The sequence below is a fragment of the Rattus norvegicus genome, chromosome 15, assembly GCF_021556685.1.
Source record: "Rattus norvegicus strain SHRSP/BbbUtx chromosome 15, alternate assembly SHRSP_T2T, whole genome shotgun sequence".
Taxonomy (NCBI): domain Eukaryota; kingdom Metazoa; phylum Chordata; class Mammalia; order Rodentia; family Muridae; genus Rattus; species Rattus norvegicus.
Genome location: NC_141548.1, coordinates 33,874,067 through 33,887,017, shown reverse-complemented (window position 1 = coordinate 33,887,017; position 12,951 = coordinate 33,874,067). Strand labels below are relative to the sequence as shown.

The 12,951-nt window shown below is 43.5% G+C and overlaps 1 protein-coding gene and 1 non-coding gene across 2 annotated transcripts; one reads left to right on the top strand and one right to left on the bottom strand.

Annotated features, from left to right (window-relative positions):
* Positions 1-3,035: 3,035 nt before the first annotated feature.
* On the top strand, positions 3,036-12,089 carry LOC134482226 (granzyme C-like). Its single transcript, XM_087587206.1, has 6 exons — positions 3,036-3,272; positions 9,420-9,523; positions 10,032-10,182; positions 10,642-10,777; positions 10,989-11,252; positions 11,834-12,089. Exons 1-6 carry the CDS (start codon positions 3,181-3,183, stop codon positions 11,975-11,977), a joined length of 891 nt encoding a protein of 296 aa, XP_087443332.1. The 5' UTR covers positions 3,036-3,180; the 3' UTR covers positions 11,978-12,089.
* LOC134478786 (small nucleolar RNA SNORA17) lies at positions 4,329-4,457 on the bottom strand. Its single transcript, XR_015639211.1, has one exon. It is a non-coding gene; the product is annotated as a small nucleolar RNA SNORA17 (small nucleolar RNA).
* Positions 12,090-12,951: the final 862 nt, after the last annotated feature.

The following is a 12,951-nucleotide window of genomic DNA, read 5'->3' as shown; positions in this document are numbered from 1 at the left end:
TTGCTCCTGAGATTCTCTCTTCTAACTCTTGTATTCTGTTGGTGATGCTTGTATCTACGGCTCCTTGTCTCTTCCTTTGGTCTTCTATATACAGGGTTGTTTCCCTGTGTTCTTTCTTCATTACTTATATTTCCATTTTTAATTCCTTCAATTGTTTGATTGTGTTTTCCTGGAATTCTTTCAGGGATTTTTGTGATTCCTCTCTATAGGCTCCTACTTGTTTATTTATGTTTTCCTGCGTTTCTTTAAGGGAGTTCTTCAAGTCTTTCTTGAAGTCCTCCAGCATCATGATCAAATATGATTTTAAATCTAGATCTTGATTTTCTAGTGTGTTTGAATATTCAGTGTTTGCTTTGTTGGGAGAATTGGGCTCTGATGATGCCATGTAGTCTTGGTTTCTCTTGATTGGTTTCCTGTGCTTTCCTCTCGCCATCAGATTGTCTCTGGTGTTACTTTGTTCTGCTATTTCTGACAGTGGCTAGACTGTCCTATAGACCTGTGTGTCAGGAGTGCTCTAGATCTGTTTTCCTGTTTTCTTTCAGCCAGTTATGGGAACAGAGTGTTCTGCTTTTGGCGTGTAATCTTTCCTGTCTACTGATCTTCAGCTGATCCTGTGGGCCTGTGTCCTGAGTCTACCAGGCAGGTCCCTTGGAGCAGAAAATTTGGTCTTACCTGTGGTCCCACAGCTCAAGTTGCTTGTGGGTGGTTGCTGTTGAGCTCTCTGTGAGGGTGGCAACCAGAAGGGCCTGCACTGCCTTTTCTGGAAGCCCACGTGTACCGGGGATCCCAGATGGCATTAGGAGTTTTCCTCTGGAGTCAGAAATGTGGGCAGAGTGTAGTCTCTTCTGGCTTCTCAGGCCTGTCCGCCCTTCTGAATGTTTAGCTCTCCCTCCCATGGGATTTGGCTGCAGAGAACTGTTGATCCAGTCCCTTCATGTCAGGGCGGTGTCTGGAGCACGGAGGACCTCAAAAATCCATTTCTTAAGAAACATTGATAACTATCTGTAGCCACTTAAGGAGACATGGATTTGGGTCGTCCTTTTCTGCCTTCATTTTGGTTCTTCTTCTTTTCTCTTCTCTCTCCCCTTACTAAAACTCTGTTCCCGCCCTGCTTTCTCACTTTCCAATCATAGGCCCTGCCCCATTATTTGCTAACCCTCACCTGCATAAAGACAACGATCCATACTCAAGGAAGTTGGAATGGTGGTCAAGACCAGGGAGTCTAGGCTCTGTCATTTGATATCAGGCTCTGTGGGACCATATTGGTCTAGTTGCTTTGGAATTGTCTGGAATGCAGATTCTGAGGGAGCATTTGGGAACTCTGAGCTGCTGGAGTATCTTGCAATTGATTTGAAACCAGTAGGGACCTATAGACTAGGAACAGAAAGGAAAGTTAAGGAATTTAGGGGAAATAATAAAATCATTTTTATTGGTTCTTTGTGAATTTCATATCATGCACTGGACTGTCAGGAGCCATTTAGGAGAAACTAAGGCTAGCAGGTGGCCTTCCTGAAGGTGGCCCAACATTTTAGCAGATTTCATAAAGATCAACATATAGATGAACTTTCACGAATTAATGTTGTTTAGAGGAGTTAATGGTTTTATGGAACTCTTGATTTGATTGAAACAATTTTAGGAAGAAAATTTTTTGTTTAATTTTATTTTTTACTTGTTCATTTTACACCCTACTCACTGACCCCTCCTGGTCACCCTCTCCTTGAATCCTCCCCCAGTGCTTCCTCATGTTCTCCTCTGAGCAGATGGCGGTCCTAGAGAATTGTCTGGCACTTCAAGTCTCTGCTAGGTTAGGGGCTTAAGAAGCAAGCTTTAAGAGTTGGTTTTAGTTTTTTTGCTAGAAAGATGTAATAAAGTAGAATCAAGACTAAAATGTGCCCACTCCTCATAATAGTAAGTAAAGGCTGCATAATAAGAAATACAATGAGCTTTCATAATTACACTAAAAAGAGAAATAAGCTTCGGAAAATTTGTGTTCCAGGAAAATATTTAGGTCCAAGGATATAGCTACAGATGTGCACTGTAACTCAAGGCCATTTAAAAACCGTTGCTTTGAACTTATATGGAGTATATTAGAATGAAACACTGCTTTGAACTTAATATTAACATCTTTCTGTAACTCCCAATTTATGTAACATTTTATCTTTGAGGAAATCCTCTAAATAACTTTTTGTCTAAGATTGTATAAAAAGTCCAAGGATAAGAAATAAAGTTGTTTCTTAAGAAGTTTGGCTTGGGTAGCTCTGCCTTATCCATCCATCCATCCATCCATCCATCCATCCATCCATCCATCCATCATCCATCCATCCATCCATCCATCCAAATGTATATGTCTGTCTATATATACATGTGTATGTACTCATGCATATATAAGCACACATGGATATTTGTGGAGCAAATGAGACAGGTGGTTGGGTACAACAAAAATGTGAATGTGTAAATGTGTAAGTGAGAATGTAAATGAAAATGTATGTATGAATGCATATGTGTCTGTCCTCTTCATATTGACTATAAAACACATCTTAATTCTTTTCCTTTCCTTTTTCTCTGGTTCACAGAGTTTACTAGCCATTCCAGTGAAGGGCTTCTGGCTGCCTGGCCCTAGATGGGAACAATAGCGATAAATCCTTTATCTAACCACCCACTGTTAGCAACAAGTGTCAGTAAATCCAGAAGTCTGCAGCTTCTGGCTGCAGAGTAACTTAAAGTCAAGATAGTTATATTATCATAGAAAGCAATTCAACTGTTGCCCCCAGCTTTAGAGAGGACCCAGCCTTGGGCTGGCCTCAGGCAATGCACCTTCCCCTCCCCTTAATTCCCACATTCCACCTTCGAAACCTCTGCTACTCAACAGAGAAAAATATCTCATTGTGGACTCTGTAGTGTGCTGCAGTGTGTCCTACAGTGTACCCTTTTGTACACCTCTTTATTTGCAAACGTTCATTGCAATGACTCATTGGTCTGGTATGAAGCCTCTGGTTTCTGCTACTCTATTAATACTGGAATCTCACTGGAACTTCTCTCAGATATTCGGTTCCTGCCCTGTATCATGGAGATCCTATAGTTTTAGATTTGTAGGACAGCCTCTTCATGTACTCAGGCAGTTCATTGATGTTGGGACAGGTCAATTCAAAGCCCTGAATCTGGGCCTGAGAGGCATCTGAGATGGTTAGCCTGCTGGCTCTCAGCTTTCATGCCCTTCAGGCCAGCTCACTTGCAAACCCTGCAATCGGGGCCAGCTTTACCCTTCTGCCCAGGTGAGGTACAGGGTCTGCTCAGGGTGCTGCCAATGAGGGATATGGCCAGCTCTTTGGTCTGCCATAAATGGGAGGGTTAAGGGAGAGGAAAAGTGTCTCTCCCTCACCAGCACCACTGTCCAGCAGCCAAAAGGCAGAGCCAGCTCGTCTGTACTCATGTCCTGTGATTGGCTCTCCTGCAATCTTATATCCAGGCCTAGCTCTCCTATGCTGCCCAGGTGAAGTACAGGGCCTGCTTTCCAGAGTGCTGTAGCAGGTTAGGGGATAGGGAGGGCTAACTCTCCTACCCTAATGACCCAAGAGCTGGTTCTTACACCTGCCACAAGTGGTGAGGGGTGAGGGGGAAGAAAGGTATCCTTCATTCATTCATGTCACCACAGAAAAATGAGTGATAGAGCCAGATCTTCCACACTTGCATCCTCAGGGCCAGGTCCCTCACAACTCCTGTAATTGTGTGCAGCTCAGCTCTCCTGAGTACTGCAGCAGGAGGGTGAGGTCTGCTCTCCTGCTCTCATGCCTCTAGGGTCAGTTCTCCCATCATGCCCAGGTGAGCGGTAGGACCAGCTCTGCACAGTCTTCAGACAATGAAATATCCGTGGGTAGTAGCTCAGACCAAGGATATCCACCTGGCCTTTGATGGTAACAGAACCCTGCTACTGCAGGGCCATGGACCCAGATGTGCCCCCCAGTGGCAGCACAGGGTCTTTGCTCATTATGTGGCATCACTAGTTATCTACAACAGGCTGTTTCTCACTATCTTGAGTCTTCATTTCTGCTTTTCTTCATTGTGCTCACATCTTTCTGTTTCTCTTTTCTTTCATTTCTCCACTACTTACTTGTTTTTCTTAGTAGTGCCCATGGTCTCTGAATTTCTGGCGTCATCTAGGAGTAGTCTCAGGAGTGCTGTGCCCTGCCTATGCATTATGGTGCCACACATGGGTCATCTGCCCCCTTCTAGGCCTGCATGTTGCCAGACTGGTGTTCATCTCAGGCTAACTCTTGGTTTGGAGACTTGGTCCTGTACTGGAGGTAGTCTTAGGCTTCCTTTCTGTAGGGAATGTTACATTAATCATTTAGATATTCATAGGTCAGAACAGTGAGTGTGGACATAGCCCCTGTCCTCGCTGCCACCTACTGATGTACATGTGAAAGAGCAGCCACATCTACAATGGCTCTAAGGGCAGCAAGCAGGAAACTTTTAAAAAAATCTTTGGTGTACATTTGAAATTTCCACACCCATGGTCCTGGTAGTTAGGGGGAGAAGACCACGAAAAGGGAGAGAGATCCCATGCTCAGAAACAGGTGGGGAAATTTTAGGCTGTTGATCGACAGAAGTCAATTTGGAGTTCATTTGATCTGTATGAGGTTCATTAAGTCCATTTGTGAAAATTCTTAGCTTTATAAAAAGAGATAAAATTGTACCTATTTTGTAATCTTACTGAAATATATATTGTAGAAAGAGCAGTAAATTTATATCTTTGTGTTAAAGTAAAGTCAAACAATAGCATAGACAGAGAGAAAGAAATCTTAAACACTTTTTATTTATTTCAGATTCATAAATAAACCCTCACAACTTACTTAAGCTTCCACATCCTTAGACCTTAAAACACTACCTTAGACCATCTTACAGGCTCTCACGGGTTAGCTTTTATATTCTCAGATCTTTACACTTGCATTTTATACCTTAGAACATTGTTTTAGATTTTATAACTTCAAGCCTTTATAACTGGTGAGTAGGAATACGAGGTCATAAAACAGTGGAGGTGGTATTATTTTGCTGACATACATTGCAGGTTTGGGTTAGGTTGTGTTCAAAAGGTCTTATCTAATGAGGTGAGAGTCAGATGGTTTTGAGGAAAGGATAAAAGTGATTTATTATTACAGTGAAATATTTGATGTAAGTAGAAGGTTATGTCCTGTGCTAAAAGACGGTTATATATGTTGTTTTCTGGGTTTTGTAGTAGGGTGGTCCAGAGAGAGGTGTGATGAATTGTAAGGGATAAAAAGGCAGCTTGACAGGCTGTCATGTTGGTGTGATTATTGCCTTTACTGATGATGGAGGGGTCTGCCTCATGTGCCTTGCAGTGAACCCAGACAATTTGAGAAAACAAAAGTAAGACCTTGATGAGTATATGAAGAGTTAGTAATTGAGTGGTCTTTTGTGTGTGAAGTCCTTGTTTCTTCCAGATGGTCAAGTGTGTTAAGGAAAACATATATGGATTCTGTATACTCCATCAATAATGTATGTTTGGCAATTTGGAAGACTCTGGTGAAGGCTATTAATAATTGATAGTGTGTGGGGGTGAAGGATGCCACCTTGATGATAGCATAATCTGGAACCACTGTGTATTCTGCAACATTGTGGCCTCTTGGGAGAAGAGAGGGGCATATGTATAAAGAGTATAAAAAGAAGTTGCTAGACGAGCCTCTTTATGTGAGAGGGATGAGGGAGGAGATGATTGGGAGTCTCTGGATAGGAGTGAACAGGGTCTGGGAAATGTTGTGTTGTGGTAAAGGGAAAACATGGAGGAATTGTATAAGGACAGGAAAGAAATGAGGGTAATGAGTTTTTGATGAGAGAAGTTTGGAGGGATAGAATCCAAGGGAGGTGATGAGAGGGTTTTGAGTCCTTTGTAAGTTAGAGAGAGAGAGAGAGAGAGAGAGAGAGAGAGAGAGAGAGAGAGAGAGAGAGAAAGAGAGAGAGAAATACAATGTTATATACAATGTGAGGGGGAATCCCAGTTAGTTTGTTTGATTTAGAGATGAGCAGAGATTTGCGGCAAGAGCCCTTAGGCAGGGATGCCACCCTAGAACGATGTTTCTTAGATTCTGAAGAGGTAAGTTACAGGGGTAAAAGTCAGTACTAGAAAGTGTTCCAAGACTTACAGGCATTGCTCTTTGGAAGTGGAAAGATGGAAAGCTCTGCATAGATTTGGAGGCTGAGGGCCAGGGTTGAAAAGAGATTTTGTATGTTTGTTTAAGGAATTGCTTGTCAAGACAGGTTCATGCAGAAGCAACATAGTATAGAGGATGTAGAAGTGAGTATCCAGAGACCAATGAACAGAGGAAATTGATCCCCCCTCCCATGAAAAGCTGTTCACATTTTGTTGAGGACAGAAATAGGCAAGGGGATTTTGAGTGAAGTGTTTGTGGGTTGGAGTGAGAGAAATTCAAGATAGGTGACTTTAGGAGAGGAGAGTTGAGCTTTGGAACCCCTGGAACTGAGGAAAGTAATGAGTGAGGCAGTATTGGCTGTCTGAGAGGGAAGGACTACAAAGGAGGAAGCTATTGACATATTGTAGTAGGCAGGAGAATATCCACATACTAAAGCAGGCAGGAGGTCATCCACATACTGTCGCAGGCAGGAGGGAAAAGGGGGAAATAGACCAGTACCTTAGTGATTGCCTGGCCAGAAAAGGAGGAACTGTGTTTGAATCCTGGGGAAAAGACAATCCAGGTTGTTGGGCTTGGTAATTATGAGAATCTGTCCAAGTAAAGGCAAAAAATTGATATCAAGTATGAACATCTAGGGATATTGAAGGGAGGAAACACCTTTAAGGTCTAGGATTAAGAAGCGAGTAGGGTTTCCATTGGTCATGGAAAATATAATGTAAGGTGGATAGGGACACAGGCAGTGGTGATGAAGCAGAGGCCTTGAATAAGTGGAAGGTTCACTTAGGCTTTTGACTGACCATGGGAGTACTGTAGTGAAGAGGTTGGATGTAGAATCCATTTAGTTAAAGGATATTGAATGATGGGTTGGAGGCCTCTGAGACTGGTGAAGTGTAAGGGGCATTGGAGTTTGGAGATGTAGGCAGAAGGGTCTTTGCACAGAATATCCAAAAACGTATGAACAGAGAAGAAAGCCTGAGTGGGAATTAGACGGGCATAAGAGGGGCATGAGAGGGGGTGATTGTGGGTAATCAAATAATCAAAATACGTTGAAAACATGTATAAAGTTGTCAAAGAATTTCATAAGGTTCACAGGATAAGATCATCTCCCATGTCAAAAAGTCTTAAGGAGTGACTGGGCTGACTCTGGTGACATCATTCTCATTCCAGTAGGATGGCCAAGCCGAGGACACTCTGGCAGCAATATCAAGTTACTTATCACAAAATAAACAAAATCTGGGACAGACTTCACAATGAAAACTTAGTTGCCACTTTAACTTTCCAGTGTATTTAATTACTCATTTCATCTTTAAGGTGAAATTCAACTTGTCATGAATGTTCCAGGTGAAGAAGGAATTATGGTGAGCTCAAATTAAACCCAATTAAATATACACATATCAACCCAGCAGAATGGAGTTTTGTGAACAGTGATGTAGCCTTGCTTTGACACTTAACATGAGAATTTAATATCATATTTAAAGAAGTCCAGAAATATTGTCACTACCTTGGTATTTTCATAAGTCTGTTTTTGGTCCTTCAAATGGGATGCATAGAACTATAATCTTTACTTCAAATTAAAAGTATTTTTATCATGTCCCTTAATGACTTTATGGGGCTTTTATGGGTCTTTTTCAGGCACAGATGCTCACACACTAGCATCACACTGTATGCATACTACCACTTTTCACAGCACATACACTTGTGAGCAACTAGTCTCAAAAACTGAGCACAAGGGACTGCACACAGGACTCAGGAGTCTTAGAGTATACGCCGCATTTTTAGACCGCCATGTTGATAGCTCATCATTACTTGTAACTTCAGCTCCTCTGGCTTAAAAATATACTAAGATCAGAGCTATGTCCATCAAGCCATAAAGTGAAACATTTGTTTTTCAAAACAACATAGAATATTCACCCTGATCCTTTTGTCCTCCTTTGTTATTATGATAAAAGCAAACCAAAATAAATGTTATTACTTACAGGTTTTCAGATAACACCAACTTGGACCCTGCTCCACAGTTTTAAAAGATTCTCTCCAAATGGACTCTCATATAGTTAAGATCATTTTATTCTGTAGGCTTTTGTTGCTTATCTCTGTGTGCACATATTGTATCAGCTATACACAGTCCTTTTCAGGGTAAACAATCAACATTCATTAGAGCTTGGGTAAGCAGTGTGCATCCCCAGAAAATAGCCATCAATGTGGAGCAGAGAAGCCAAAATGTTGCATATCCATGGACCAGATGACTAATTTTTAGGTAATTCATACTTTTAATTGCATAAAGACTAAAGACTTTAATCCATAACTAAGACAAAACAGTCTTTCTTGGTCCCAAAATATGAGAGGAGAAAGTTCAAAAGTATCTGAAATCCATGAAGCAGTGATAAGAAAGCAGGATCTGGTAGCTCTGTGGTTTTCTGGATGTACACGCACGCACACACACACACACACAAACACACACACACACACACAATTTACTATGTATGACAGTAACACATGATCATGGTATATGAGACAAACACTTGCCTTTAAATTTTTCTCTTGTGACTTCCTAGCAGTTGTCCAGTTATAACTCTTCCTAGGAGAGTCAGAGTTAAGATTAATTCATGAGAATGTTCAAAGAGATTGTTCTACAGTATGATCAGCACTCCCAAATATTAATAAGATGATGTTCTGTATTGCAGCAGGAATTCTCATTAAGTGCTGTGTTACTGTGTGTTTAACAGTGAGTAAGAGCAGTATTATAACTGCTGTTAGTATAAATTGTGTGTCAGTATTGTTTTAGAAAGAAAGAAAGACAGAAAGACAGAAAGAGAAAAAGGAAAAAAGAAAAACACAGAGAACAAGCAAAATCTTACCAGATTGTAAAAGGGTGTAAGAGTTAGAAAAGGACACACTTGTGTCTCCATCCAGTCACGATGGACATCCTGAGGCCTCAAGCCTACTTAACCACACCCTCCAAACTTGTATATTTTTGGTCTTTATCCCAGTTTAGCACATAGGAGGTAAATGTGGTGACAGCATCATTTTTTTTCTTTTTTCTTTTTTTTTTCGGAGCTGGGGACCGAACCCAGGGCCTTGCGCTTCCTAGGCAAGCGCTCTACCGCTGAGCTAAATCCCCAGCCCCGACAGCATCATTTTTAACCAAACTAGAAAACTTCCTCAAGTAACATGATGCTGATCAGAAGTGGAGGTGCATAGGTTTAAAATGCCTGTGAGATCCCTGAGCCCACACATCGTTCATCTCCATCCAAGGGCTGTGTCTGCTCTGCCCTCCTCCAATCTGAACAGCCTTGCTGGGAAGATGCCACCAGTCCTGATACTCCTTACCCTATTTCTGCCTCATGGAGCCAGAGCAGGTGAGTGAACACCCCTGTCCCGGAAGTGCCCCTCCACGACAACTTCTGCTGCCTTTCTGCCCAGCAGTGGTCAGGGATTGTCCTGACACTGAACCCAAGAGATTTCTGAACGTCAGGTTCCATACCAAACCAGACTTGGAAATCTGACACTGGCCTGATTTCCAACAAGGTCTGAAGAATGGAGATGCTTTCAGAAAACGTAGTAGACACTAGTTCTCCTGCTTTTTCCCACTTCCTGGAGACTGGATCATCCTCAGAAAGAGATGTGGCAGAGAATGCAAAGATACAAAAATGTACATCATTAACTTGACTTCAGACTAGGGAAAGGGGAGCTTTAATGAGATTTAATATTCAGCCATGATTATTTGATGTGCAATGAATCCAGTCTTCAAAAGCCTTGGGGAACTGCAGGCTCCATTTTCAATCACCCACCCTCCACCCCCCAGATCTACCCTCCTGACCTCAAATATTACTCTCAGACACAAAATATTCTAGGCTTTTCTTATAGAGGAGATCATCGGAGGCAATGAGGTCAGTCCACATTCCGACCCCTACATGGCATATTTTGAGTTTCTCAATGATAATGAGAAGAAGACATTCTGTGGAGGCTTCCTGGTGAGAGAAAACTTCGTGCTGACGGCTGCTCACTGCAGAGGAAGGTGAGGAGAAGCAGCCAGCCCACATTTTCTCAGACACACACAGGAGTTTCTGTGCTCTCTTGTAGAAGCTCCCTGTGAGTTCTCACTAGAAGGCAGGATTGTGAAAATTGATGTCTGACAAGAGGCACATTTGAGGTAAAAGGGTGAGAGGTTATAGCAAGCAGTAAGAGTAAAAGTAAGAGTTGATCAATTACACTGGTAAATGAAAGCAGTGGTTGAGTTTGAAAGTTCACATTAAAAGTTGATGCAAATCTCAGAATATTGCCTAGATGCAAGAGGGAGCCCCCAGGAATCTTATGTTCTTGAGAATCAGAGAGCAGGAGGTCAAACCCTGAGGCCCTCCTGTGTCCTCAGGTCCCTGCAGTTGGAATACCACCCTTCCTCTCTTGCCTTTTGAAGTTCCTGAACTGCGTCTGCTCTGACTCTCTGTCTCCCCTCCACATTCTGCTCTATTCACAGATCAATGACAGTCACACTGGGGGCCCACAACACCAAGGCTAAAGAGAAGACACAGCAGATTATCCCTGTGGCAAACACCACTCCCCACCCTGCCTATAATCCTGATAAATGTTCCAATGACATCATGCTATTAAAGGTGAGACCTGCCATTCTCCCACCCCATACCTCCACACATCCTTCAGCCCTCACTCCTCATCCCAGCCCTGGTGACTGTGCTCTGCTTGGTGCAGGACTTCTCCCTGCCCTCCTTCTCTCATCTTACTTCTTCCCTCCTTCCACCCTGAGTTTCAATGTGACCCAGAGCGCCAGCCTCTTGGTTGAGCTGCTTTCTTCTGTCTCTTGTCTAGCAGCTGGTGAGAAATGCCAAGAGGACTAGCGCTGTGAGGCCTCTCAACCTGCCCAGGCACAATGCCCATGTGAAGCCAGAGGATGGGTGCTACATGGCTGGTTGGGGAAAGATAACCCCACAGGGGGAATTCCCAAACACACTGCGGGAGGTTGAGCTGACAGTACAGAAGGATCGGGTCTGTGAGTCCCAGTTCCAACGTTCTTACATCAAAGCGAGTGAGATATGTGTGGGAGACTCAAAGACCAAGGGAACTTCCTTTGAGGTAAGTTGGATTGCCTACAACTCTGGGCTCTGTTGGAGGGGAAAGGAATCTGGGGGCCTATAGAATCAAACCTAAAGACACTCACTGGCTATTATCTTTCTCTCTGGTAACAGTAGGAACCAGTAATGAACTAGGGTCCCAGAGCTGACTAGGAGGCTCTGTTGAACATATATTGTATAAAAGGATGTGTATACAAAACAACACTTGACTGAAGGCTCAGGCTTTAGAAAGTTGGACTCATGAGTGTGTCATAACCATGGCCAGATGTCTCCTCTGAGCAGACACATACTTTGTCTATGGGCTTCCCCTACATGCTGTGAGTCTATGTCCTTGACAGCCTGGAGACAAGCGTCCCACACACCTTCACAGAGAGTGGATCATAGACCTGGGAAAAGGGCAGGGGCTGGCCTCAGGAGAGTGTTGCAGCCCTAACCATATCCGGTCACAGCTGAGAAGGCCAAGGGCCCCAGGCCTGCCTTTGAGCTCCCACAAGCAGAACGTAAAAGCTATGCTTCTCTGGGAGGAGCCGTAACATGAGAGAGGGTGAAAAACAGCTCACCGTGTGCCCCCTCAATTTACAGGAAGATTCTGGAGGGCCTCTTGTGCATAAAAAGGCAGCTGCAGGCATCGTCTCCTATGGGAAAACTGACGGATCAGCTCCACAGGTCTTCACGAGAGTTTTAAGCTTTTTATCCTGGATAAAGAAAACTATGAAAAACAGCTAAATACAAGAAGCAGCATGGATCATTTCCTGACTAACCATCTTCCCTATAGCTGAGTCCAGGATTGCCCTAGGACAGATGGCAGCAACTGAATAAAGCACTTTTTTCTGACTGGAAAGACTGGTTTCATGTCCATTCACAGGGACCAACTCTGTTAGGGTGGCCAACAGCACATTTTTTTCGGTCTACTTGCCCCGTCTCCATACATGCATCTATTCAAAGCCCAGGCATGTCCAATGCTCAGCTCATTTTTCTTTCCAGGTTTCTCTAGTGCCTGCCATTGTGACAGGTCTAAAGTGAGCACCATCAAGAAAAAAAGTTGGGTGTCTCCTGTCTTGGGGCTCAGGGTCACCTGATACCTCCTCTATGTCATATGGAAAACATGAGAGGGAAAGCTTGGTTGTCTGTGAGACACAGAAGAGATAGCTGAAGTCACTGGTAGATGGGCCTTCCAGGGTAGGGTGTCTCTCTCCCATAGCTTTACCATTAAGGGACAACTCTTGGATTTTCTATCCTCATCTAGAAACAAGGCCAGGCTTTCTCTGCCCTCCCAGCTCCACCCCATCTCTTTCATTGCCAGTCGGCTAAATCTAGAAACTTCTGTGGTTTAAAGTCTATGGGGGTCTGAGCAGGCCTACCTCTTCCCCCTACTAAGGACACTCAATGCTGCATGTGATTTAGTCAATTAGGGAATCAGCCCTGTGTTCACAGACCAGCTTGCCCCCTCTTAGAGAGGGTTCTCCCAAAAGCCCAGACCAGAAGTGAGATCACAGAGGGACCATGGAGGCCAGGACTTCAGTGTCTCTCCCCAAAACCTGTACCCCAACTCCCACCAATGCCCATCCCAATCAGCTCTGTTCCCTCCTGTGTATTCATTATCCAAGGCAACAGGGTGGTTCAGCACCATGGGTCCCTCTGAGCTTCTTCATCTCAGTCACTGCTGCCTCTAGGCTAAAATCATCTGAACCACATCTATC